The sequence below is a fragment of the Arvicanthis niloticus genome, chromosome 8 (genome assembly GCF_011762505.2).
Source record: "Arvicanthis niloticus isolate mArvNil1 chromosome 8, mArvNil1.pat.X, whole genome shotgun sequence".
Taxonomy (NCBI): Eukaryota; Metazoa; Chordata; class Mammalia; order Rodentia; family Muridae; genus Arvicanthis; species Arvicanthis niloticus.
This window is the reverse complement of record NC_047665.1, coordinates 62,207,780-62,235,204: the sequence shown is the minus strand read 5'-3', so window position 1 is coordinate 62,235,204 and position 27,425 is coordinate 62,207,780. Positions and strand designations below refer to the sequence as shown.

General features: G+C 45.6%; 1 protein-coding gene across 9 annotated transcripts in view; it reads left to right on the top strand.

Moving 5' to 3' along the window:
- The window catches only part of Frmd4a (FERM domain containing 4A), a 579,690-nt gene that overhangs the window by 534,136 nt on the left and 18,129 nt on the right, over positions 1-27,425 (top strand). For all 9 annotated transcript variants that reach the window (XM_034509726.2, XM_034509724.2, XM_076939471.1 and 6 more), the window contains 4 exons: positions 3,012-3,153; positions 18,183-18,316; positions 22,418-22,540; positions 26,374-26,602. In XM_034509726.2, the coding sequence (XP_034365617.1) occupies positions 3,012-3,153; positions 18,183-18,316; positions 22,418-22,540; positions 26,374-26,602 (628 nt within the window). The remainder of the gene's footprint in view (positions 1-3,011; positions 3,154-18,182; positions 18,317-22,417; positions 22,541-26,373; positions 26,603-27,425) is intronic.

Below are 27,425 nucleotides of genomic sequence, written 5' to 3'. Positions count from 1 at the left end.
CTTTCTCCTTCAGCTTCCCAAACATATACATGAAGGGAACATTCTACCGTTGAAGGCAGAGCGGAGAGAAGTTGGTTCCCTGCAATACCTTTAGTACATGAAGCTCTGCAGACACTATTTATAACTGATCACTTATATCTGCTGATATTAAAGATCAGAGATGCTGTCAAAAGGATCCAGTGACCTTTGCATCTTGGACCCAAAGAATGTCTTATAGACTTCAGGGGAAAGTCTTTGGAAGCTCATATTGTTCAGAGGAACTAATGGATGCTTTTTCTCTGATCTCAGCGCAGTGTGCTCTGGAGCTAGTGTGCAGACATCTTCCTTCCTTATTCTTTTATTTTTTTTTCATCTTTCTTCATCCAAGCTGTCATTTATTCCTTCTAAAATAAACAGCATAATAGAATAAATTAAGGCTTACTCACTGAACATCACCACCATGTGAGTGGTCATTTGGAATGATTAGGGACTCAGGGGCTAACCTAGAGACCTTGCTATACAAGAAGAGAATCTCCAGGGAGTGTTGGGTCACTGTGATAGGTCCATCCCAGAGAGTTCTTTTGTTGTTGTTGTTGTTGTTGTGTTGTTTTGTTTTGTTTTGTTTTGTTTTTCAAGACAAGGTTTCTCTGTGTAGCCCTGGCTGTCCTGGAACTCACTCTGTAGACCAGGCTGGCCTCGAACTCAGAAATCCAGCTGCTTCTGCCTCCCAAGTGCTGGGATTAAAGGTGTGCGCCACCACTGCCTGGCCAGAAAGTTCTTAAAGTTAACAAAATCTAAGATATATTATAAAAAAAACTATCTGTTGTTCCTGCATCTGTACTTTGGTTTTCTGACACTGAGGTTGATATATAAGGGGGTGGCGGGGTGGACAGGGGAATGGGGAGGTGGGGTATGGGGCTCATCTGAGGATTTCCATGTGATTAATGGGATCCTTAAAATGTCAAGTAGAGCCATCAATGTAACCTCATTCATAAAATTACATCCAGATTCTAAGTTATATCCCATTCCTATTGCAATGGCCTCGACATAGAGAGTCTGGCATGGTCCTCATCCCAGCTCTGTGATGTGGGCTTGAGGAGCCCCATGCTATAAACAGGCATCTGAAGATCAGAGTGGTCAAGGATCAGACCTCTGACGACCAGGAGGAGCTCCTGGGCCTGTGCCACTGTGCTAAGTGGGATTGATGGGATGATGCTCTGTAGGTGTTCACGTTTGAGCTGCTTCTATGAAAACACAGGTCTTGGTAGCGAACAGTGCTGAAGGAGAGGAAGTAATGGATTGTGCTGGCTCTGCTTGCCTGAAGGATAAAGCACAGCCAGATGGGTGCTGTAGATATGTAGACTCCAATGAAATAGAAAGCCCTTCCTGCTTCCTGCTACAGCCAATAGGCTGCCAAGCCTGGCAGCCGGGCTTGTTTATTAACAAGGGGGCCCTAACCTGAGGAAATCAACCAGATTCTAAATGTAAGAAAAAGGAGACCCAAGGCAAAGCGCCAGTGAGGGAGGAGGAAGGGAAGAGGAAGACAGTTCACATCAGGTGAGCAAGTCAAGAGCAAAAGTCTAGGGGCTTCTCTGGCCGGAAGTTGCTGTCGTTCATCGAGACAGGCAACAACAGGCCAGAGGAAGGGCAAGGCCTTAAGGCCCCAGATAGCCTCTGTGGGACAAATAACAGCCCCTGAGCAAAGGAGGAAGCCTGTAAATCAGGAAGAGGGGACAGTAGAGTACAGGCCTCACCAAGGCTGTCAGAATCTGTCTGGAGTCTTGTGGGTGTGGAAAGACCTCTCTGGCAGCAGCCACCCACTGAGCTCCCCAGCTCCACCACAGAGAGCCAGCGTGTGCTTAGACTATCATTTGTAGTGGTTTTCGTGATGTGTACTGTATCATAAAGACATTGGTTTCTAAATCAACAGCAACCAATTGCAGAATGCCAAATAATGTCTATAGAAAGAAAATAAGCACATTTCCGCATTGCAAAAGGTATACGGACTTTCTGGGGGGAAAAAAATCACTTTTTGGGATGAAATTGTAAACTGGAAACAAAATGGTTTGTGGATTCTCTTCATCAGCTGTGACTATTAGCCCAGCAGGGTCAGCTGATCTGCACGCATGGAGTGGAATTTGAACTGCAATATGAAGACTTTAGAGTCTTTATATATTTAATCAATGAAAATTGAAACAAATCTTGTGACAGATGTTGCTGATGGGATCTGAATATTCCAGAGGTTTCTATATTGTTTATATAGTCTTTACAGATGTAGAATGTCAGTATCCCATCATCTAAACTTTCCCTGGTCACACGGGTAATAACTGAAGTTGTTGAATAATTTCTAAATTTATTATTTCATGAATTTGTTCCACAAATCCTATCTGATATTCATAAAGTTAGAAATTCATTTTCTCCTTGCTTAAGCATAAAATAAGTATAGTCACAACTATGTGTGTATGCGTGCGTGCGTGCGTGCGTGCGTGCGTGCTAGGGGTTGAGCCTAGGATCTTGCACACACTAATGAAGTACTCTACCATGAACTCTACCTCTTCATTCTACTTTTTATGTTGAGAATGGCTGTCTCACTAAGTCACACGAGCTGCCTTTGAACTTGTTCTTTAGCCCAGGCGGTGTGTAAGTTTATAATCTCCCTGCCTCAGCTCCTCCAAGCATCTAGGATTACTGGCCTTGACACAATTTTTCATTTGTTGCTCTGTCAAGTAGAGAAGAAGGGAGGGGAGGGGATGTCCTACACACAGTTTGTCTCCTTTGACTACAGCTCATCCCCCTGTAGTAGGTGGTAACTTCCTCGGCTTATATTTAGGAACAGTAAGGCTCAATGATATTAAATGCCTTTCCCAGAGTATAGACTACAAAGACCACACTCTTCCCACCATGCTCTTCAGCCTGCGGTATTCTGGGTTGTGAATTCCAGTTTGTATGGATTATAAGCCACCTGAATCCAGGCTTACAAGTAGGCAAGTCTTTTCTGTTCCTTCCATAACCTGTTCACCTTCCCTTTCCAGTCCAAGATCCATGCAGCACGAAGTCTGAGCGAGATCGCCATTGACCTAACAGAAACAGGAACGCTGAAGACTTCAAAGCTGGCCAGCATGGGGAGCAAGGGAAAACTCATCAGCGGCAGCAGTGGGAGCCTGCTGTCCTCAGGTAGGGCCTGAGTCGGAGGCACCTTCACAGCATGACTTCCTTCCAGGGAGGGAGGGACACCATGCACAGGAGGCCACTGGGTATGCTGTCCAGAAACTGCCTTTAGTTCTCAGACCAAAGTTTGAAGCCAGACGTGAGTCTATGAAAAGTTTCCCAAGGTATCCAAAGGGGCAGAGGGAGATGCCTGTAACTTCAGTGTGGAACAAATTGTCAGTGTCTCTAAGGGCACCCATGAGGTTTTTTAGAATGCTGACTGATGTGATCATTAACTGTTATCCAAGTGTCAACTCCAAAGGCAAAGAGTGGGGTTTACTTAAGAGGAAGGCTATCCTGGTGAGGACAGAGGTTGGGATCGAGCTGCTACATTCTGTTTCCAAGGAGATATCTGTGGCTTTATAGAGTAAACAAGATTTGCTGTCACAAAGGAATGACCCTTGTCACCACCTGGTTCTACTCCCTAATTCTCCAACTCTCCCACAATACAGGGTTGCTCTGTGTGACTGCTCTTGCTGTCCTGGAACTCAGTGCATAGACCAGACTGGCCTCAAACTCATAGAGATCCATCTGTCTCTGCCTCCCGAGTGCTGGGATCAAAGGCATGAGCCACCACACCCAGCTCTCTACTGTCTTTTTTTTTTTTTTTTTTTTTTTTTTTTTTTTTTGGTTTTTTTGGAGACAGGGTTTCTCTGTGTAGCCTTGGCTGTCCTGGAACTCACTCTGTAGACCAGGCTGGCCTCAAACTCAGAAATCCACCTGCCTCTGCCTCCCAAGTGCTGGGATTAAAGGCATGTGCCACCACCGCCCAGCTTTACTGTCTATTTCTGTGACCATCAGGCAGGCCATTTTGGCGTTAAAGATTAGGAGGTCCAAATCAAATTTATCTTGGCTTCAAGAGTGGCGATCAGGAAGGAGTTTGTTGGTAGAGCACTTGCTCAGCACGCTCAAGGCTCTTGGTTCAACCCCCAGCCCCCAAATCAGTCGAAGAGTCGGGAATGCTGTTGTTTACTTAAATGACAAGACAGGCCTGGGTTTCTGAGGTCAGAGGGAGAGAAAGACAGGGATTTTTTTTTTTTTTTTGGAAATGTGAGCTAAGTGTGACTAGCCAATGCCTCTTCCAAAGCTATTTAAACCTTGATGAATTTAGGCAGCTGTTCTAGTCTGCTTTCTGTCTCTGTGCTAAAACATTGTGACCAAAAGTGATGAGGAGAAAAGAAGGGTTTGCTTCATCTTATATATCCAGTTAACCATCCATCACTGAGGGAAGTCTGATCGAGAACCCAAGGCAGGAACTGAAACAGAGACCACAGAGAAGCACGGCTTACTGTTCTGTTCTCCCAGGCTTATATTCAACACACTTTCTTATGCAGGCCAGACCCACCTGCCTAGGGATGGTGCCATCGACAGTGGAATGAGCCCTCCCACATCCATCACCAGTCAAGACAATCCCACACAGACATGACCCCAGGCTGATCTGATCTGGGCAGTCCTCTCCTTGAGACTCAGGTAGATGACGCTAGGCTATGTCAAGTTGACAGATAAAGTTAACTAGGACAGGAGCCATGTCATCTTGCCTCTAAGCTAGGAAATAAAGAAGTCTTTACTTCCTGTACTTTTTCAGAGCCAGCCAGTTCTAGAACTATATACAGTGACTGCGAACAACTGTGACAACAGAAAAGGGAAAGACAGAAGAGGAAGGCGAGCCGACCCGAGTTAGCTTCTGGGCTGGTGTTACTCACTCATAGTCAGAAGTTGAAGCTGAAAGAGCTAAGGACAGGAGAATGCATACTAGCCTGGAGTGAGATGTGGGTTTGCCGTAGAGCAGACAGAGTCTGAATCAGGTCTCCATGTTGGATGGGTTATGACCCAGTGATATGTTCACATGCTTGCAAGCTTTATAATATGACGTGTTGTATAATGTTTGTCTTAAAGGAGCTGTCAAAATTAGATAAGCTTCAGGTTCATAAAAGCCAGATCTGTCTCTGCCAGATCTCCATGGCATTGATTCTAACTCTTAATTCTACCCCTGCCTGGAATTCTTCAAAGCTGTTTCATATAAAAGGTGTGCCAGGTGGCTACTGTTTCTGAGGCTTTGAGGTTTGCAAGGAAGACTGTAAAATATGTTGTCTTCTTGTATCAAGACAAGAGCATTCAAAACCTAAGGGTCTACTTGGAGTTACAGCCCCTACCAGCCTCCCACTGAATGGTCAAATCAGAACTGAAGGCAACACTCTGTCTTTTAGACACAGCATGCAATGATTTTCCTAGTTCCTGTTAAGCCCAGTCTGAGGCAAAAGCCTGGATCTATATCTATATCCTATCTGCTTCCTTATCGAGTTACAGAGAACCCAGCCTTGCTCCACCCTGGACTCTTCCAGCATGGAGCCAGAGGGATACAATATGATACCACCTTGTGCTCATCTCACAAGATTCTGTAAAACTTCATGAGCCCAAGAATGAGTTTCTATTTCTACCAAGCTCCCAGATCACTCTGCTGCTGGTGGTCCAGGAACTGTGTCCTGGCAGCTACTCTTCTTGCCAAAAAAAAAAAAAAAGAGAGAGAGAGAGAGAGAGAGAGAGAGAGAGAGAGAGGGGGAGGGGGGGGAGAGGGGGGGGGGGGGGGGGGAGAGGGGGAGGGGGGGGAGAGGGGGAGAGGGGGAGGGGGGGGGAAGGGGGAGAGGGGGAGAGGGGGAGAGGGGGGGGAAGGGGGAGAGGGGGAGAGGGGGAGAGGGGGGAGGGGGGGAGAGGGGGAGGGGGGGGGAAGGGGGAGAGGGGGAGAGGGGGAGAGGGGGGAGGGGGGGAGAGGGGGAGGGGGGGGAAAGGGGGAGAGGGGGAGAGGGGGAGAGGGGGAGAGGGGGAGAGGGGGAGAGGGGAGAGAGGGAGAAGGAAGAGAGAGAGAGAGAGAGAGAGAGAGAGAGAGAGAGAGAAAGAGAGAGATATTAAAGAGGGCATGTGGCTCAAGATAAGGAAACCCAGGCTTCTCCACTTTGAGCCTATGACCTGGTCCATCTTTCTGGGCCCCGCACATCTCTGAGGCAAGCTCTACAGGTACCAAGACAGATGCCTGACAGGAGACTAATATAGCTGTCTCCTTAGAGGTCTGCCAGAGCCTGACATATACAGAGGTGGATGCTCACAGCTAACCATTGAACTGATCATGGGGTTCCCATTGGAGGAGTTAGAGAGAAAAAGCTGAAGGAGCTGAAGGGGTTTTCGGCCCCATGAGAAGAGCAACAATACCAACCAACCAGAGTTCCCAGGGTCTAAACCACCAGCCTGGGAGCACATAGGGAGGGACCCATGGCTCCAGCTATATATGTAGGATAGGATGACAATGTCAGGCAGGTGGTGAGGAAGTCCTTGGTCCAAAAAAAAAAAAAAACAAAAAAACAAACAAACAAAAAAAAAAAAACCAGGAAAAGAAAAGAAGCTGTAGATGAAGTCCCTAAGGTGAGACTGAACCCCCCCTCCCCAACCACCAGGAATACCATCTGAGTATCTTTGAAGCCAGAATGCAATCCATTTCTATACTGCCACCAGGTTGGCATTAATCATCAATCCAGTGGGCTAAAAGATAAGTCACAAGAAAATCTTCCTGCTGGATCCATGCCTACATGTAATGTGTGAGCATCTTTCTCTCAAGGTGGTGAAGTCACTTTCAAGTGTTACAGTGGGGCCCAGGTGTTCAGAAACTGACAGGAGCAGCTGAGGCCACTTACAGGTTGTACCTGTTGGTAGCTTCCAGCCACTCAGCCCTTTCTGACACTGCTAAGCAAGAAGATCTGTGGAAGGCAGAGAAAGTCCCGTGAGGAGACCAAGGAACTTGTCAACCTCTCCCAGGCCATACAAGTTTGAGCCTGAAAAATGTGTGTGAATGCCAAGTGAGGTTCTTTGGGAATGCCCCACGCCCACCTTCATGACTTAGGAAAACAGCTGGGACAATGGAGGGAGGAACCAGAACAGGATGCTTGTCGTAGGTGAACAAAGGGAATTTCTAGGGTACACAATCTGGTCCTCCCTCTCACAGAGGCTGCTGCCTGCTGCCTATTGTGTGCGCTTGTTCTGGAGGAGGCAGCCTCCACCACAGGAAAGCCATTAGTACCTCTGCCTGCGATGGACCAGGTTCTTGTCCCCAGTGTGGAGAAATTTAAGCCGCTGGTCTAAAATTGGGACAGCTGCCTAGTCTTCCTCTTCTTTCTTTCTGTCCTCTTGCTGTAACATGCTCTCACATGCTTGCTGTCACAGGACAGCTCTGTCTTTTTATTAACACTTACTTGCCTGATCTTCCATGCTAACAACATTCGCTCATGAACAAGACAACCCAGTATCCAATCGCACAACTGTTTTTCCTCCTTCCTTCCTTATTAAGTGGTGTCTAGTAAATGTAGCTTAGAAGCATATTGAGAACCTAGATAGCACAAGTTCATTGCCCAGCTCCCAGTGGCCACTAGTAAAGTTGTTGATAAGAAGTTTTGTAGCATAGCAGTAAGGCATGTGTTGTGTGTTAAGTCTCTTTTCTGGGAATTCCCAACACAGCCCCCCTCACAGATAGAAGTGATGCCACATGGATCATTAGGAATGGCATCCAAGTGTCTTTGAACTAGACAGTGCATCTCTATCCTGCGCTCAGGTTGACCTTCTTTGTCACATTGGTGTTAGATCTAAGGTCACTTGCATCCGCCCCTCAACCCTGGTTGCCTCTATTCATTTCTTCCAACACTTCCCAGTAGTGCAACATCATGCATAACGGAACTATATTAACAATACTGTCATATTTCCATAATGTAAACATTTACTTTAACTCCTAAGAGATGTTATGCTTTGATTTTGATCATAGCTTTCGGTCCGCTTTGGGGCACAAACCCCTCCATCGCCACCCCCCAGGCATTGCCAAAGCAGTCAGTGCAGCCAGGGTTTATTTATACTGGCCTGTAGAACCTTGAGTGCTGCAAAAACTCCTTCTGTTGAATGGATGTTTCTGAACTCGTTTATGCAGGGCTGGCCTGAGTCAAAACTAGGGAGAGGGTTAGTATACACAGTATTTAAAAACAGAGTGCCTCTCTGAAAAGAGTTTGAGTATTGTCTGTTGATACAAAACGGAGTAGAGTGGTTCTAAGCTATTAGCAGCTTTAAAGGCAGTTGTTTCTATTTACAGGTTTGTAACGACCTTTAAAATCACTAAGAAATCCAGTTCTTGGCATCGGAGGCCTCTAATGCCAAAGAAATGAAGGAATGTCATTGTTATCCATTCCAAAAACCAGAAGCTCATACACACGGATGCCCTGAGTAAGGCAGAACTGGAGAGGCAGTGGCTGGCATTTCCAAATGAAAAGGCCATATGGTTCTGTGACTGATTAAGCTCGGCATCAAGACATTTTACATGGGAGCTCCCATGAGGCTGTCGGTTTCTATCCTGGTGGAGACTCACAGAGTTGTGTCCCATCTAAGCCGGAGTACAGGCCTGTGTTGGGCAAAATCTACATGTGTAACCGACCTCCCAAAAGGGAGGGAGTAAGCACAGACAATCAGTCACAGTGGCCTGTAAGAGCCTGGATATTTCCTCCCTTGGAGATATTTCCTGGATATATCCTTGGAGATAGCTTTGGCCATGGCGATTGGGTCACGTGGACACTGTTAGGATGTTCAAATTCAGTCTGAGAGATCAAGTGTAAGTTCAAACCATTCGTTCCGCTGAGCTGTTTTAAAGCATGTTCTTTCTCTGTCAGCCCACCTTCTCTTTCTAGATGAGCTGGGTACAGCTTAGTGGGTGGTATACTTGCCTATAGCCCTCAATCTAATCCCCAGCACAACCGAAGAAGAAAGAAAAGCAGAAGACCCAAATCACTTGCAGGCTCTTCAAAGGGTTTATTTCTCCCTTCCCTTCCCTTCCCTTGTTACCTGAAGTGTTAGAGGGAAGGGGTTGTGGAGGAGGTGTAACAAAACATGAACAACTGTACCTGTCATTGTAGCTGAAGACACTCAGCCTCCATAGCTTCTCAGGAAGTGAGTATAAGGTTTGGGTCAGCATTGGTTTAAGGGTCTGTCTTCATGGATAGTCAGGGTTTCGGGGGCTGTCAGAGATGTGGTTTTGCTGTCAGGCTATTTAAAACAAATGACACAAACCCACTTAGGAAATACCTAGGGTTCTGCAGGGCCCCATGACTTTCTGCATTAGCTACCCAAACCAATTGTGTGCTGTGTGTTGTGTGTTGTATGTATGTAAATGTGTGTGTGTGTCTGTGTGTTGCTGTGTGTGTCAGTGTCAGAGGAAGAGAAAGAGAGGAGTTCGGAGAGAGAGGTGAATTTGTAGGTAAGAATTTGGCTATGTGGTTAGTTTGAAGGCAGCAGAGTCATCTTGGCTGTGTGGTTAATTTGATGGCAGCCGAGTCTCCTTGCATTTGATCAAGCAGGAGCATGAAGACTACGGTGATGGATCTGTGGTTTTAAAAAGTAAAGCCACACCCAAACCTGCATTCTGCCATAATTCTGTGGCTCTGGCACTTTTCATTCTAGGGAAAACATGTTGTATTCAACCCCGACCCAAGCCTTGCTTGGGATGGGTCCACCTTCTTTACTCAACAATTCCCACATTCTCCTCCTCTGAATGCAACTGCTTCCTCCCATTGTGCAGATGTTTATTAATAACTCATGTAAAAATGACGATGCCAGCTATCTGACATCTCTCCCCACAGAGAGGTGATGTAGGCGCCTACCAGCTGTGCGCTTGGAGCTGTACCCAGCTCACACCGCACAACTGCACTGGTATAAACTGGGCAGTGATTCTTGTTTATTGGTCTTCCTTTTGTGTACATCCTCTCTTTTTTATCACCAGGAGGAAGTCTGTCTTCTTCCTGGATCTTTCTCTGGCCGTTCAGAGTTTTCTATTGGCTGTGTGGTGCCTCTCCTTTTAGGTCCAAGATGAACTGCATTCCAGAGGCCTTAAATTTGGTCATAACCTCGGCTCTGCTGTTGGGCACAACCTCCCAGGCACTGCCAAAGAGGTTGTTTATGCTGGACTGTGAAACTGGGCAGGCTGCAAAAGCGCTGTCTGCAGAATGGATGTTTCTGGACTCATCTGAGCAGGTCTGGCCTGAGTTGAAAAGGAGAGGAAAACGGAAGGTGGTCTCTTTGGCTTCTATTTGGTGGACGGTGGGGGTGCCCTTGGGTGTTACTAGTAAAGGTGTATGTGCCTGTGAACTAGAACTAAGATTGACACCATATAGTCTGAGTGAACAGCTTTCGGTGCTAAGGTTTCAACATCAGAAAAGAGATGTCCCTGCCATCTCCCAAACATGTCAGTATTTCTATGTAGCCAAACTCTGTGTTCAACTTCTCATCTCTGCTGAGAGCACAGAAGAAAGATCATGGGGATTTGCAACTAATCTCCAAACCTCCATATTACAACAGAACAAGAGTCCTGGAACAGCAGGATCGGCTCCCCGGGTTCCTGAGCCAAGGAATGGCGCTCCTATGCCTTACCCACAAGTAATGGTTTCAATTAGATATTTTATCAGATGCTGTTAACTTTTAAACAGGGATTGTCTCTCTGCTTACCTCCTTCCCTTCTTCTTGGCATGGAGTACACCCCCTTTAAGTGACATTTGTATTCTCCCTTTTTGGCAAAAAGTGCCACTTGAGTCGCCCCCAAGAGCAGGCCATCCCAAAGACTCCTAGCCACCACCAACTAGCCACCAGCAAACGGTGCTTGCTTTTCAAAGAACTTCCATTTCACTACTTCCCAAACTAAACGATTCCATTTGTAAAATCTCCAAGGCTGATGAAAAGCTCTCCAAGCATGTGTTTGTTGTTCATGTTGGAAATCACACTGAACTTGCAGATAGTCCCTGGAGATAACACTGTTCATGTTGGAAATCACACTGAACTTGCAGATAGTCCCTGGAGATAACACGATGATCCCACCATCTGCAACATGGCATTGTACCACAGAGTCTCCAGGACGTCTCTGATGTAAGGAATTCATCCTTGAGAACTTCTCTGGGAAGTAAATATCTCTTTATCATAAAGGAGAGTCTAACCTTTTTCCCCATATTTACTCCTGGTTATCTGCCAAGCCTTTCCCTCACAACTTCCACAGATCTGCTAGGACTTGGCTGTCTCCATTTTTTTTTTTTTTGTCTTAACTTTTCATTTTCCCCCCTAAAAACCAAAAAGGCAGTCATTTCCTTCCCTCTCTTTTATGGCAACAGATTTCTTTCTTACTGGCAGAGGGGGGGAGAGTAGAAGGTGGGGGAGATTACTATTTGTGTTGTATTTCCCCTCCTTCCAAAGAGGAAAGCTCCCCTTCCGCCTTCTGGATTGGGGGTGGGAGCAGGGGGGGTTCTCATCAGCATCTGTCTGTGAAAACAGATGCATAGGTCTCGGTGTATCCTCAGCAGGATGCAAACTCATATCCGGTGCCGACTGGCTTGGGATCTTTGGAATGACTGCAACAAATTCTCCATCACAGCTGAGTGAGGAGATCCTTCCATATGGTCACAAGGAGAGAGCTGCTGTTTGCTCTGCGGCCCCTCCACATGTGGGCTCTTTATATACAGCTGCCACCAGACTGGTCTAGATTCCCCAGCTGGAAAACGGAAAATCGGTCCCAAATCCACAGTAATATCTGTGATGTCAGCTGGTTTCCTCCAAAGATCCCCAAATGCCCACTGAAAATGACTTTTTTGAGCAGTAGTCTTTGCCTAGCCATGTTTGGATAAGAGTTATCTTCCTGGGGCTGACGATATAACTCACTTAGTAGAATCTTTATCTAGCATACTTAAAAGCCCCAAATTCAATCCCAGCACCATATAAACCAGATATGCTAGTATTCACCTCTTTAATGCCAGAACTCGGTAAACAGAGGCAGGGGGATCAGGGTCAAACTAATATGGAGTTCAAGGTCAGCCTGAGCTAGAGACCCTGTCTCTAAAAATACACTTATAAACAGCTGTCATCGCCATGATCAGCTCTTCCCCCCACTGGTGACCTGGGTCTATCAAATCCTTTGGGTTAGGAGTATAATGTGACCATAGACAGTTAAAGGACTATATTTCTCTCTTCTAGCTTCCAAGTAGAGATCTGCTAAGCACTAACTCGGGAAAGGTTTTCTAGAGAACTCAGTAGGTTTTCCTGGCTGTCAGTCAGAGGGAGGCTGATCATTCAGAAACCAGGCCAGTCCCCTAGCTGGTCTCTGTGCCGTGGTGCCTTCTGGGCAACCAACACGTCTGTCTTCCATCCTCATTGATTTGCTTGTCTCCAGTTCCTCCAGTAGGCAGTACTGAAGGCTGAGGCTATGTCTCCCCCATATTACCTTGCACATGGAAGGGACTAGAAAAGTCTCTGTTGTCGCACCGGGAGATCTGAAGACTGCCACTGGCTTCCTCTCCTTCTGTCTTCTCTTGCATTTTGAGATTAGAGGCTGTGTTGTGTGGTCCTGCTGTGAAGGAAGATGCAAGCAAATGCAACCCACAGGGTGTCACCATGGCACCAGAGCAGTTAGACAGAATGTCCCCCCTCTCTCGGAGTTTTCCATTCAAAGGACTAAGCAGGCCACATGGAGCAAAGCTTGAGTCCCCCTCTGCCTCCCTATGCCACTTTGATTTCTGCTGTGAATGTGGAGGTAATGCCTCTCTGAGGTCTCAATGAATTGTAGCCTGTAAGAAGCCCCTGCTGAGCTCTACTAAACAAAACAAACAAACAAACCCCACTTTTCCCCTTCTGCCCACGAGCTTCCTGGACTGACTGGGCCAGCCTCACCAGCCGCCACTCCTCATTGTCTTGCTGGTTTACTCAGGGTTCTTCGTTTGATACATCATGGAACGTTCTGAAATGGAGATGCCAACCCCCTAGTAAAAGCCAGGAAAGATTTCTAAGAACAATAACTAGTATTTGCGTGGCATTTAGCATGATCTGAGTGGTCTTCTAACATCTTCCAAACACTATCCTGCTTCATTCTCCCAGGATTTGAAGAGCCCCGTTTTCACTGTCCAGTTCACAGGAAGCTGAGACCTAGGGAAGTTCTAGAACCTGCCCCGCCCCCATCCAAGATCCACTCAGAAGCTGAGGCAAAACACACAGCTCCCCATATCCCTAGACCCCCAGACTGCAGGCGCCTGCTTTAGGAGGGTGCTATACCAGCTTGTTTCCCAGAGACTACCCTGTCCTATAAATCTGAGTACCGCTTAGTACCCTCTCCAAAAGGATATTCATGTATTATCAGTTACCTTTCAAAAATATTCATCTCACATGCTTCTCACCGGCCTCCTACACCAACCCACTATCCGGATCTTCCATCCCTTCTGTCCCTTCCTGGGCAACCCTTGGCTTCTGTTTTGTTCAATGTATACATTTTGAAATTTCACTCTTCTGAGTACAGTAGAGATGATCTTCTTACTTCACCTTACAGACAGCTCCAGTTTAAGACTATTTAGCATTCAGGATCAGGAAGAAATAACCCTTTAGGCACTTGTTGGTAATTAAACATTTCTCCCCACCTCCCACCTGTCACCCCTTACCCTCCGCCCCCACCTGCCTCTGCCAGGGGGCTGCAGTAGCAGCAGTGAAATGATCAGAGTTGGAAGAGCGCTTGTCATTCCTAGAGGTTTAGGTAACCAAGGAAGGAGGTTGTACTGGCTATAACGTTCCTCTGGTGAAACTTGAAGAAATGAAGGCTAATGGCTGAGAAGGAATGGCTTGAGTTAATTGTTTTTTGGGTAATCAGTGCTTTAAGTTTGGAGACATTTTACAAGATTGGTCAGGTGGTCACTTTCTGGGTAGGACCAGGATGGTTCTCAAGAAGGTGAAACGCCAAAGGCTTGTATTGTTCAACAGTAGATATGGGATGACAACGCCACTGTCTTTCTCAGTCACTGTCCTTTTCAAAGATAGCAGATGTATGTGTCTTTGCCAAGTGTATGGGCTTTACAGATAACCCTAAAGAGTTCTTGCATGCGCGATATGTATTGGTTCAAATAATTGATAATAGACAAATTATAGTGCCAGCCTTTCCCAAGTCCAAACACAGACTATGAAATTATTTTTGTCAGCTGGGTGTGGTGGTGCATGCCTTTGATTCCAGCACAGAAGTAGAGGCAAGCAATCACTGAGAGCCTAAAGCCAACCTGGTCTACATAGTGAGTCTCTGTCTACAAACAAACAAACAAACCCAGATGGGCAGGGTAAAGTATCATTTATTTGTGTATCTTGAACTTATAGTTAGAGAAACTCCGATTGACCTGAGTTCCTGATTCCATTTTTGCTACTGAAGTGGTCAACCCAGAATGCATCTCTGCCCTTTGATTTTGACCAGTTTTGCTGGCTTCCTTTCCTTATCCCTTTTAGAAGGCAAGAGTCTCATTCAGGGAACATCTAGAGGTCACTTGTGAGGATGCTCAGCCTCACAGAGAACTATGGGCCTCTTCTTCAGATGTTCTTTGAGAGGCTCTCAGTGGGCTTGTCCCGAGGCACTTGGCCAGCTCTCCTCTGGGTGGCCATGCTTAGCTACTTACTGGTCACAGCCCCCAGGTTTAGAACATGCAAGCTCTTACATAGAGAAGCCACCAGATTGGTTGCCTCAAATTAGCTAATTACCGTTCAACACAGAAGGCAATGGGGTCTCTTCAAATGCAACAGAGTCCCCACCCCCCACCCCAAGACAGGGTTTGCTTAGTCTACTCCCTGTGTAGACCAGGCTGGCCTCAAACTCAGATTTGCCTGCCTCTCCCTCCCAAGCCCTGGGGTTAAAGGCGTTGCACCACAACTGGCAAAGGTACCAGGTTTATGTGGAGCTGTCTTAAGCTTGTGAAACATGGGATGGAGACCCACAGCCCACTAAGCATCCCAGCCACACTCCCCACTCCATCTGCAGTGGCCCCTGAGGCAGACCTGCGGTCTTGGTGCTGAGGAAAGGTGGTTTGAAAATACTGCCTGTTGTCGCTTCTCTCTGTAGCTGGAGCTCTGGGCTCCTCCTCACTCGTCTGAATGGTTGAGTGAAGTTCTTATCTTTGACTGGTGCCTCATTAAGAAGGAATAATTCATTTCAATGACTTCTCTAATTCTACACCACTAAGGTAAATCAAACCCTATGTGAAGGATTTACCTAGCCCAGGCACAGTGCTAAGTATTTTATATGCGTTATCTCATTCATTCTTTACTACGGAGATAGAAGAGCAAATGCCTTGTTCAAGAACCACCCATCTAATGAACGGCTTAGACTATATCAAATCCAGATGTTTCCCATCTACCTGGCTGTCCAGTTACCATTAAAATGGAAACCTGTGTGTCCAGGGTAGCCTCGTTCAGTTACTTACTTGCAGAGGTGTAACCTAGTTTCCAGGCTCTGTATTCTTCATGAAGGAATTTCCAGACTCCCAGTACACAGTGGAGCCAACTAGCATTTGGGGTGCCAGCTATACACAGACAGACTCAGGAGCTGTCAAGCTCTATCCCATCGAATGTGGGTTAATATTTAAGTTAATTATTAGAAATAATAATTTAGGTAGCCATAATGAGCCCCACTACTCAAGGCCAAATCTTTACTAATCCTGTAACAGTGGAACAGTCATCCACAAATTGTATGCTTGCTTCCTAAAATTTAATGTTGTGGTGAGTTTTGCTGTTCCCAAATATCTAGGACTCTTAGAGTTGATGCAATAAATCACCGTTTCCTACTGAGAGGTTAGGCAGGGGTGAAGGGAATACAATGAATTTTTCACTCATGCTAGAAATTCCTTAATCTTTTTGAACTCAAGTTTTCCCCAGGCCTGTTTTTAAAGTCTGACTTCCTTCCAGTATTATTTTACATCCTTATTAATTTTTTAGATGACGGAGCAGAGAATGCCTCATTAAATTTTCCTGTCTTCAAATGGGATTGGTGAGGGGTACTAAGAGACCCAATTAAGATTCATAATGATTTTTCCAGGTTGCATTAGATGGACTTAGCTCAGAGAGGGGTTAGAGCCGATAAGCACAGGGTAGTAGACTTAGGGATGTGAAAAACGTTAACCAGCGGCAAACGAGAGTACCTGCAATGGGATCCAGTGATGTGATACCCAAGGAAGGCACATCTGGACTGAGTCTATGAGGACCATGAGGTAATGGAGTCTCAGCAAAGATCAAATGTTCGCTGAGTTTGCTATTGAATTTTGGACACCTGCAACTAAAGCATGTCAAAAACTCAGGAAAGAGTTACAGCATGATCCAAAGCTTGGGAGACTGCTTCCACAACGGAATGATATACAAGCAGTAGAGTATTACTTTTTCTTTTCTTTTTGTTTTTTATCACTAAGATGAGATACAATTTAATTATAGCACCCAAGTATACAACTGACAATATTTATTTGCTCCTGGGGAAGCATAAAGATGGTTTGTTCTTACAGTGATAAATGTCTTCAATTTCAAGCTCAAATGGGCCAGAAAAGGAAGAGAACATAGCCTAAACCAGAGTCAAACTGTACTTAGACACTGAGAATTCTTCAGTATTAGGATCCCAGGGATCCGGGAAAATGGAAATCAAAGGAATACCGGCTTCCTGATCAGAGATCTTAAAGAATACGGTGGTATGTTTAGAGGAATTTGGGGTCTAGCAGAGTTGTTCAATGCAAAGGCACAGAAGTTGTGATGCTGAGACATCATCTTTACAATTGAGATAGCCTCCGATCCATTGCCTGGCCACCCAACCATCCAAACATTCAGTTGTCTCTTATGGAAATAGTTCCGGATCCACACCCCAACACTACAAAGTCCTTTTGGGGACTTTTATTAGGATCACTTTTCTTACATTGTTTAATTCATGGCGAATTGACAACTTTAAACCAATAACATCTGGATCCAGGTCTACAGTAGTCACCTCTGTTCATTTATATCTCTAGTTGTTCCCAGCAGGGCGTTACGGTTTTCACAGTAGGGATATTTATCTTTACCTACACTAACCTAAGTCTCTGAGGTGGCTTCCTGTAGGCCAGGCTGGTCTTGAACTTGCATTCCTCCTGCCTCAGCACCTTGAGAAACCAAAGTTACAGACATATATAGATCCAGCTCTCTAGGGACGTGAGAGCTGCTGGTGATAAGGTCCAAGCCCTCTTGATGCATAGTCGGTGATATCTGTTGATTTCTAACAGTTCTGCCAGTGTGAATGAGAGGAAATAAGCCATTAGCCTGGCTGTGTCTAAGGCAGCCATCAGTACACCTTCCATAACCCATCAAGGTAGAAAGGGCTACTAGCCTCACTACAGAAACCTGCTCCAGGAGCCAGATACTGCAGCCTGGAAATTAATCTTTTGGTCTAAGCTAAATTCCTCCAGTTGGCATTTTCAACTTCTTTTCCTTTTGTTTGGTTCACAAGGTTGCCTTCTGAAAAGTTTGCATATATAGTGGCCTGCTGTTTGAATCATGCAGACATTCTAGCCAGGAAAGCATGGAAAAGATATATAAGGCTTTTGAAAAGTATGCATCACTCTATATTGTATTCTCTCTATTAGGAGAAAATTTTTCTCAGCATATAGCACCCATATAAAATAGTGGACAAAATTCTAATTGGTGTGTTTATGTGTGTGTGTTATATTACTATTATATTACCTATAATATATAATTGTTATACCTGTCTATATTTTCAAATATTTTACAAAGAACGGATACTATCTTTGCAACAAGCAAAAATCATCATCTTTCAGTAGACAAAAGAAAATTTAAATCATGTATTGAAATCACTAATATCAACTTAAACTTTACTTTCCCCCTTCCTTTGTAAAATGTATTAAAATTGGCTAATGTGACATGTCTTAAGACAATCAGAAATGACAATGTTCTTGTTCAGGAGAGTCTGCTCTCCTGCCAGTCCTCTGAGAAGCTATACATTCCACATGGTATTTGAATTCACTCCTCATGCTTGGAACACTGCACACCTGTCTCATTTCACGCTCCGTGATTCCCGGGGTAAATCCCATATCCGAGTTGTGAGCTCGGGTGAATTTCATTAGTGGTCCAGATGTGCGTCCCCTGTCAGCCAGCCTAGTAACCCTGCTGTTTATCAACAGGTTCTCAGGAATCAGATAGCTCACAGTCGGCCAAGAAAGACATGCTGGCTGCCTTGAAATCCAGGCAGGAAGCTCTGGAGGAGACGCTGCGCCAGAGGCTGGAGGAACTGAAGAGATTGTGTCTCCGGGAAGCTGTAAGCAATTAAGTCTGTGTTGTTTGTCAAGTCATTTACTATGGACAAAAGACTGGGTGGAGACAATATGGACCGACTTTCAGGAAGACATGTACTCTTCCTCCCTAGTGCTGGAAACACCCACCCCTCCATCATGTCCTTTGTTAGAAGCAAGGTATTGAAGAAGCATTGTGCCAGTTAAAGCAGTCACTAACTGACTCTTACATATGACACATACATCCTGAGGCTAAATGAAAAGTCCCTCTAACTGTCCCAAAACCATGCATGCATGGCATACCACACAGGACATGTTTTCACTCCCTCAGTGAATGTAATGTCCTACCACTGCTTGCTTCCCAGGAGCTTATGGCTGTTCATTGCTGGGAAAGCTTTTGCTTCTTTGTCTTTGGATACAATGTAGCATTATGTCAGGCCAACAAAGACACCAGGGTGGCACCTGAAATGCACAGTAATCCATTAACTGCAGATCTGCTGTTTCTTTAGATAGTTTGTGGTTGCTGCTGGTGGTGGTGATGGTTCGTTGGCTTGTTGTTGGTTTTGTTCTGGGCCACTGGGGATTGAACCTATGGCCTCACCCATGCCAGGCTAGCATTCTTCCATTAAGCTATATACCCAGCATAGCGATTCATGTAAGTTTGATGTAAAACAATGTTGCATCAGCTGGAGAGATGACTAAACAAACAAACAAACAAACAAACAAAACCACTTGCTTTGCAACTGTGAGGACCGAGGTGAATCTGAAGAACAAAGTGGAAAACACCTGCCATCTCTTTGGGGAGATGGGAGGGAGCAGGGCAGCTAGCCTAGCATACTAAGCGACAAGCTACAAAAGGGACCTTGTCTCAAACAAGGCAGAAGAGGAAAGCTGACACCCAGGGGTTGTCCTGTGGCCTCCACATATGGCCACAAGTACAACACACACACACACCCCACTCCCACAGACATCATCTCCTTCAGGCTGTTTTGGTGCTAGTCCCATTTGTGATATATATATATATATATATATATATATATATATATATATATATATATATATATTCCCACAATCCATTTCAACATCTATTAAAATGTCCATTCTTCCCTTTTAGGCTTCAGTGCCCGTAGGCTTCATTTCTTAGTGTAACGCATACAGTTATGCACACGTGTGTGTTGTGCATGTGCTTCATATGAGTACAGTGTTGTTCTCCTGGGAGTAGTTGTGCTCCACAGACCATGACCAAAAGCTCTGTGGGTAAACAGTTCCGGATGGGAAGCACAGAGAGGGTCCCTAACTAAATCCAGGAGGTGCATTCCCCCCTCCCCCAAGTAATAATGCCTTGCAGCAGGAAGAATGAACCAGTGGGCCTGAGAGTGAGATCACATTACATTTCAACTTGGCTTAATTACGTCTGGATTGATTTAAACCGGAGCTGCTCAAGGCAGAACCACATTAGCACAAATCCATTGCAAATCAGAAAAGCCATGGGCCTGGCTGAGGGCGGGAGTCTGTGTGTGTGTGTGTGTGTTTGTGTGTGTGTGTACATGCACGCACGCTATATGATACTGTAAATATTAGCAGCATTTTTTATAAAGACTATGCTTAAAGGAGAGAGAAAAAAAAAAAGAATGGGTCTTGGTGTCTGCCTCTCATAAATTTGTAAAGTCTTGTTTGGTGTTTAATAAAAGAAGTCCCTAAACCAAGCAAAGACCATGCATTGCAGCACGTAAGAAACAAGTCAAGGCAAGGCCAGCATGTACCATAAAAGTTTCACAAAGGCAATATAAAGAACACAAAAGCTTCCACTTCCTCTGACTTTGAGAACAGAAAATATAGCTTAGGCAGAAACAACTCCAACACCAGCCCCTTCCCTTGTCCACGTGTGTTAACTTCCACCAGAGTCTCCTGACACGTGTGAGATAAAGGGGACCCCGCAGCCTCCCTGCTGTTCTCTGCTCACAGATCTTCCAGACTCAAGTAGCAAGAAACATTGTTTGACCTTTGGCAAGAGAGCATCCTGAGGCAGAGGGGGAGCCATGGGTGTTCAACAGCAGGACGGCCTACTGCCCCACCATGCAACTGTGTGAAATCAGATTAAATTGCTGGAGGATCAAGACCTTGACCTGGGTCCTTTCAAGCAGAAGCCTCGGTTTAGAAATATAGACTGAAACCACAAACACTTTAAAGTTACAAATCCACGGCACTGTTTAACAACCTCTCCTGCCTTTTTTTTTATACGTTTCAGAAAAGGAAGTCCTGACAGTTTGTTGTTTACATATATATTAAAATAACAATCTATTGTTATAACAATAACAGGCTATTTGTAGAAGGCATAAGAGGGAGCAGATAGGAAGTCACAGTTTAAGCAAGTGTCTCGGAGACACTTGAATCTTTTTTTTTTTTTTTTAAAGAAAGAATATTCCAGAGGCAATCATCAAACAGTGGGACGTCCTGTTCTAAAATTCTAAAAGGCCTACATAAGGAGTAAAAGATCCACCGAGCTACTTCCAGTGACGTGAACACAGAGGAGAAGAGGCCCAGGAGTGGGTGCTTGTGCTCACACATACCACATAGACACACATACCTGTACAGTCAGCCTGACACAACAAGAAGGGCTTTCGGGAATCCTCCCTGTGACCTGACTTTGCCTGCTGTGGGCACTCGGACCTGGGCTGCCCAACATACCTATGTGTAGCTTTAAGAGGATACTTCTGAGCTCATCCTCATCCTAGACATCCCTCCAGAAAGTCGGAGCTGGCCTCTGCCCAGATGTGCCTGCCGAATGAACAGAGTGGGGTCCCCAGCCTTTCCGGTGCCTCTCTGTGGTCTCAGAGCGACTTCTTGAAGTCCTGTCTGGCTTCCATAGTCTTGGTCAGCTGCAGACTTAAGCTGATCCTCATTTAGCCCAGTGTAACACACTCATGCAGGGCCTTCTGATTCTGAGTCATTCATCAGATGGTCTGTGTTGGCCCAGGGTCACTATACTGGGCCAGGGCCACAATGGAATCTGTCTTCTCCTCACCCATTGTTAAGTCATTGTGCCCTTAACACTTAGATTCCCAGAGCCCCAGATGCACACACACCAGCATTTCTGTATGTGTTCTGTGTGTGTGTTCTGTGTGTGTGTGCACACACACCTGTGTGCACGCGCTCTGTTCACATTTCAGTTTTTACTAGAACTCTCACACAAAAGTTAGTGTCTTTTTTTACAAAAGAGAGAGTCTCACTATGTAGACATGGCTGGCCTTGAACTCGTGGCCTTGATTAGTATTGAGGGTATAGGCTTACAATAGCACACCTGGTCTTTGAGGTCAGCCTGCTGTCGTTGAGTGCAGAGCTAGAGCTAAATGATGATTGGTCTCTTCTAGACAATGCATTTGCCATCCAGGTAACACTCCCTATTAGAAAAGTTGTTTGGGAAAAGAGAGACAAACAAACAAACAACAACAAACACTTAAGTTTCCAAGTGGGAGTAACTGATACAATCGAAAAGATTCAGTTGTGTTGATTACTGCTTACTGGCTATGTAGCCTTTCTTTACACATAGTAGGTTCACAGGAAATGCTCACTAGATCAGCAAATGGATAAAAATAGATGACTATAAAATCCAAGAGAAGTTCTATTTGTTTGAAAAAACATTTATTTTGGGAGGAAAAACCCAAAATACATCTGTTCTGTCGAGGAGGGAGAATTGACATTCGATTTTTTGTAGATGTTAAATTTCATAATGTGAACTCTTCCTCCTACTCCCCTCCCCAATACTGGGGATTGAACTTAGGGCTTTAGGCATACTGGGCAAGCATGCTGCCACTGAACTAGATTTGCGAATCATTTTTAGGGGAGGTTGTTTTGTTTTGTGGAGGTCTTCTGAGATGGTTTCCAACCAGGTTAGCTAACCTGGTCTTACATTTGTGATACTCCTACCTCAGCCTCCTGAGTAGCTAGGTTGCAGGTCTGAACCATAAGGCTCAGCTATCCCACGAACTCTCACGTAAGCATAGTCCTTACGGGTCTTAGGTATGTATTGGGTCTGTGCATCCGATTGAGTGTCCTAAATAAAAGATATGCATATCGTCTGATATGCATTATACACAACCTCTCTGAACAATTTTCTGCACATGCAGGAACTCACAGGAAAATTGCCTGTTGAATATCCCTTGGATCCAGGAGAGGAGCCACCTATTGTTCGGAGGAGAATTGGAACAGCCTTCAAGCTGGATGAACAGAAAATCCTGCCTAAAGGAGAGGTATGCTCTTCTCTCATTGGAGTCTTTCCCGTTATCCTATTTGCATTGTCCTTATTTGTCCTTGTTGGGGTTGCTAGGTTCTCTGTAATTTCTTCATTGCTTCCAAATGCCCGTATTTCTCCTTTTACCATTTTGTGGGTCAGCTGGGTAGTTGCTATATGATTTTCCTTGATAGGCTGAGTTTGCTTGCCTGAGTGTACACAGTCAGGTCTTTGTTGAGGTTGTTTATCCAATACTGTAGACTACTTGCAAGTGGTCAGTTAAGGTTAGGGAGAAAATTCCAGTAGCAGGTAAATATACATTTTAGTAATGGCCTTTGTTACTCCTGGTCTTGCCTGATACCTGATCTGCAAAAGAAAACACAGCTCTCATTGGTTGTGGAAAGACTTACATAGAAGTAAATCTCCTGCCACAGTTCTCATTGACTCATGACTACTTACATCACTGCATGGACGTGCATCCTATGATGGTCCTGTAATGGCTTCAGTTGTCTGTATTTGGAAAAGTCATCTTTCAACACAATTTTTATCTTGCTTGGATGGAATACTGGTGAGAGCTGAGACTGGAAAATTATATTGGAGGATAATCAAAGTTCAGCCAGACATAGTGACACATACCTCTAATCCCAGCACTTGGAAGGCAGAGGCAGACAGATCTTCATGAGTTTCAGGCCAGCCTAGTCTACATAGTAAGTTCCAGGATAGTCAGAACTATACAGTGAGATACTGTGTCAAAAAAAAACAACAACAACAACAACAACAAAATAACAAAACCAAAAAGTATCCTGCCCTGTGCAAGAGAAACAGAAGGCCAGGTTAACCTTCAGGCCTCAAGTTCGCTCCAAATTTCTTCTGGGGACTAGAGTTACTCATTCATGCTGTAGTACACAGAAGACTCAAGAACAGTTCAGGACTCACAGCCTGGCACACCAGTTATTCTTGTTGCTAAAACAAAATGTCCTGACAAAAGCAGAGGAGGGAAAGGGGGTGTTGGGGGCTGGAGGGTTGGTTTACTTTGGCTCACAATTTGAGGATACAGTCGTCATGGGGACGGATTGGTGAGGAGATCATGAGGCAGCTGGCCACACAGCATCTGCAGTTGGGAAGCAGAGAGAGATGAGTGCTGTCCCTCAGTTCACTTCTTCCATCTCACGTCACCTGCATTTAGGGAGTGTCTTCTCACTTCAGTTAACTTAGTCTTGAAAATCCCTCACAGACATTTGACAATTAAGAGTAATCACCACCAAGGGAAAGAAAAAGCAAGGAAGGTGCTTATAGCCGTTTAAGGAACTTAGAGAATGACATTTTCCAGAGTAAGGTCTGTGGGAAGGTAGAGCACATGCTCAGGGCCATGCCTGAGGCCTGCAGTCACAGATCCCTGGAAGGCTACCAGGTACACCAGAGCACTTCATCCGAAGTGATACCTAATTAGGCCACTTCCTCCTCCATATGTTCAAGTTCGATGCTTCATATATGTTCGACTTCACTGGGTTATCACTAGGAATAAATGAGCTAGAAGATCATTTCACTGGATGCTTACACAGGCCTGATGCTCAGCAAACAGCCGCTGGAAGTAGAGATGTCAGAAGAGGGAGTGACTCAGAGCGCCATGTGGTCGGGTGTCTGTCTTCCAAAGCTGGCTCGACATCACAACTTAAGCTTTGAAAAGCATCCTGTGTTTAGTGGGTGTCCTTCCATGCCTGGCTCAGGTTCCCATGGTTGTAGGTTTTTCAACTTTTCAAGAAAGCCAACTCTAGGGCTCTGAGGATCCCTTGCTGGCCCCACTGCATCTTTCCAAACTTCATAGCAGGAAGCAGATAGAATTCTGCAGCACTTCCTCCCAATGGAAAGAGCCTTACTTTGGTTCTGTGCTGCCCCGATGCTCCTGGTTGCTGGCTTTGCTTTCCTAGCCATATGACTGTTTCCACAGACAAGCCATTCAGTCTTGTCCTTGACTTGGTTGGACTTATCAAGACTTCTCCTGTAAATCTCAGGGTCAGTGTCTTGGACCAGAGCTATCATAACCGCCCAGGAACAGCTGCTTTAGGGAGCCCAAATTCACAGACTGGTCTTTGTCCCTGACTCAAGGCTCTGGGCAGGAGTCCATGTTGATATCCTTCTTCCTCTGAGCGAGCAAGTGTGGCAAGCACTGGAAGGATCTGGAAGGAGTTTATTGTCTCTAAGTGGTCCCTTTTAGCCCTGTTCCCTCCCACTCCTGTTTCCTGCCTCTTCTAGACTTGAAGTGCACAAAAGTCAATGAAATCAGGCAAAGAATGTTTTCCTTAGTAGACCTCCCTCCCCTACCCCACCACGAGCTTGGCCTGTTGTGCTTAGAAACATATTACTGGGCCCCCATAATAGAAAGACATTTGGAATCCAGGAAACACAACAGTTTCTGCTTCCTTAGTTTGGTCAGTCTCTACCAAACCTTAATGTAACTGCAAATCACCTAGCACAAGATGTGTGGTCTTCAGTGGTCATGTGTGGGTACTGGGAAAAGAGAAGCCACTGTGTGGTCGCCATACATTTATGTAGGGTGGGCTTTATAGGACTCCATATCTCCTATGAGTTCCCAGAATGTGCCCAGCCTGCTAGCCCCTGCAATTCTCCAACTCTGGAATAACTTGCTGCTCAGAGCTAGCTTTGATGAAATGGTTTCCCTAGGAAGTCAGTTTACTTTCTTGTTACTATGTCAGAATACCTGGCAAATGCAACTTAAAATAGAAAAAGGTTTTGTTCAGGCTCCTGCTTTCAGGGACTAAGATTTTACCTTGGAGTGGAGCCTGGAGGTGGGGCCTATGGACAAGGAGCAGAACCAAATCTTGGCAGCAGGTGGGAAACAGAGAGCTTGTGCAGGAGGCTGTTATCACCCCTGACCCCTCCCACCAGAACACATTCCCAGCCATCTCCTTCTTCCAGCTAGGGCTCACTTCCTAAAGGTTACCAAACTTCCCCAAACAGAGCCAACACCAAGTGTGAGGGATAGTTCACATCCAAAACATAAAAACCAGGAAAGATATGGATCAAAGATACTTATGGAGATTCTCCATTCAAGCACAGATCCTAACACACACACACACACACACACACACACACACACACACACACACGATCTTCCTCCACTCCTGGCGTCACCAGGTGCACATACATCTGCAGATGAGACATCTGGACAATAGGCTAGCAGCAAATGCTCCATCCAGGGTCTTCCGGGATCTGGATCTCCTAGACATAGCAGACACCTATATCCTTATTTTTCCCAGGCCCAGAATTCCAGGGAGACTCATCTTGGTAAAAGGGCCAAATGAATCAGTAGAGACAGGAGGGAGCTACACAGGAAGGGGGAAGGGAGAGTCTGAAGCCAATCAAGGAGAAGTGGGGAATAGTTCTACCACCCACCCCTACATCTACCACCACCCACATCATCCTTGCCCCCTAGAAGGCCCGGAAGGGCCTTTATGAACATACGGGTGTGAAAAGAACAGTTGGGGCTCGCAGAAAGAGCTGCCAGAAGACACATAGGTGTGTGGCTAAGCGTCCTAACACGAGGCACACAAAGATGTAGGACAGGGGGATATGTGGGAAGATCAGGAGATGTACACATATGAACAAACCCCAGAGGACAGTGACATGATGCAGAAATCACGCTCTAAGTAGAGAAAGAAAATGATAGCTACTAGCAACAGGTTCTGAATTTCCTCTACGGCTTGGTCTTCATCAGACCTTTGGTAGAGAAAGAAAGCCCAGAAAGGCTGGGGCTGAGGTCTGGGCTAAAGGTGGGCAAGGTAGAGTCTCCTTTTCTTCCGAAGGTATAAGCATTGATTCTCCCTCCTACAGGAAGCTGAGTTGGAACGCCTGGAACGAGAGTTTGCAATTCAGTCCCAGATCACTGAGGCTGCCCGCCGTCTAGCCAGTGACCCCAATGTCAGCAAAAAACTGAAGAAGCAAAGGAAAACCTCTTATCTGAATGCACTGAAGAAGCTGCAGGAGATTGAAAACGCAATCAACGAGAACCGAATCAAGTCAGGGAAGAAACCCACCCAGAGGGCTTCGCTTGTCATTGATGGTCAGTGCCAGCCACAAGCTCCCATCCTGCTCCCAGACAACCAGGTTCTGTTAGGTCCCCCTCTGGATCCTTGCAGGCTCTAAATAGCCTCTTACCCACATACCTTATGGTCCATCCCTGAAAGGGAATGGGTAAGCCGGATGTTCCATTCTAATGATGACTTGCATGTGGAGGCACAAATGAAAGGGACCATGCACAGAACCCCGATGTCACTTATGACACCTCTCCTCTGGGGAACCTGGGATGAGCCAACTCTCTTCTTGGATGTCACCATGAACTAAGGAGGTTACTGTGATAGCCCAGCCTAGCCTCAAGATAGCTGAGGCTCTGCAGTTCTCAGAGACCTAGCCTCATTTCCTAAGATTGGAAGGCAAAGTGCACATAGCCAGTGTATTGGAGTTCAGTCCTTCATGTCACCATCCTGTCCCCAGTCTCCCTCCCTCGAGCTGATTCTAATACCAGGAGCTTCCTATCCTAAGCACTGTGGCTTGAAGGATTGGACTGTCCTTCATCGACTGTCTGGAGTATGCGCTCCTATCCAGGCTGAGGACTTTGGTGATGACGGTAAACCAGAGTGCCCTCAAATCTACCACCAAGCATCAGGTCTTTCCCACAGTTACCGTCTTTTCTTTTTCTCCAAGTCATTGAATTCTTGATAACATATCAAGAATTAGAGATAGAATTCTCCAGAGGGTATGCATGTTGAGAATACCACCTTAGTTCTAGGAAGACAGAAACTGATATGGAGGTTTCTGGGCTCTCTCTCTCTCTTTCTCTCTCTCTCTCTCTCTCTCTCTCTCTCTCTCTCTCTCTCTCTCTCTGT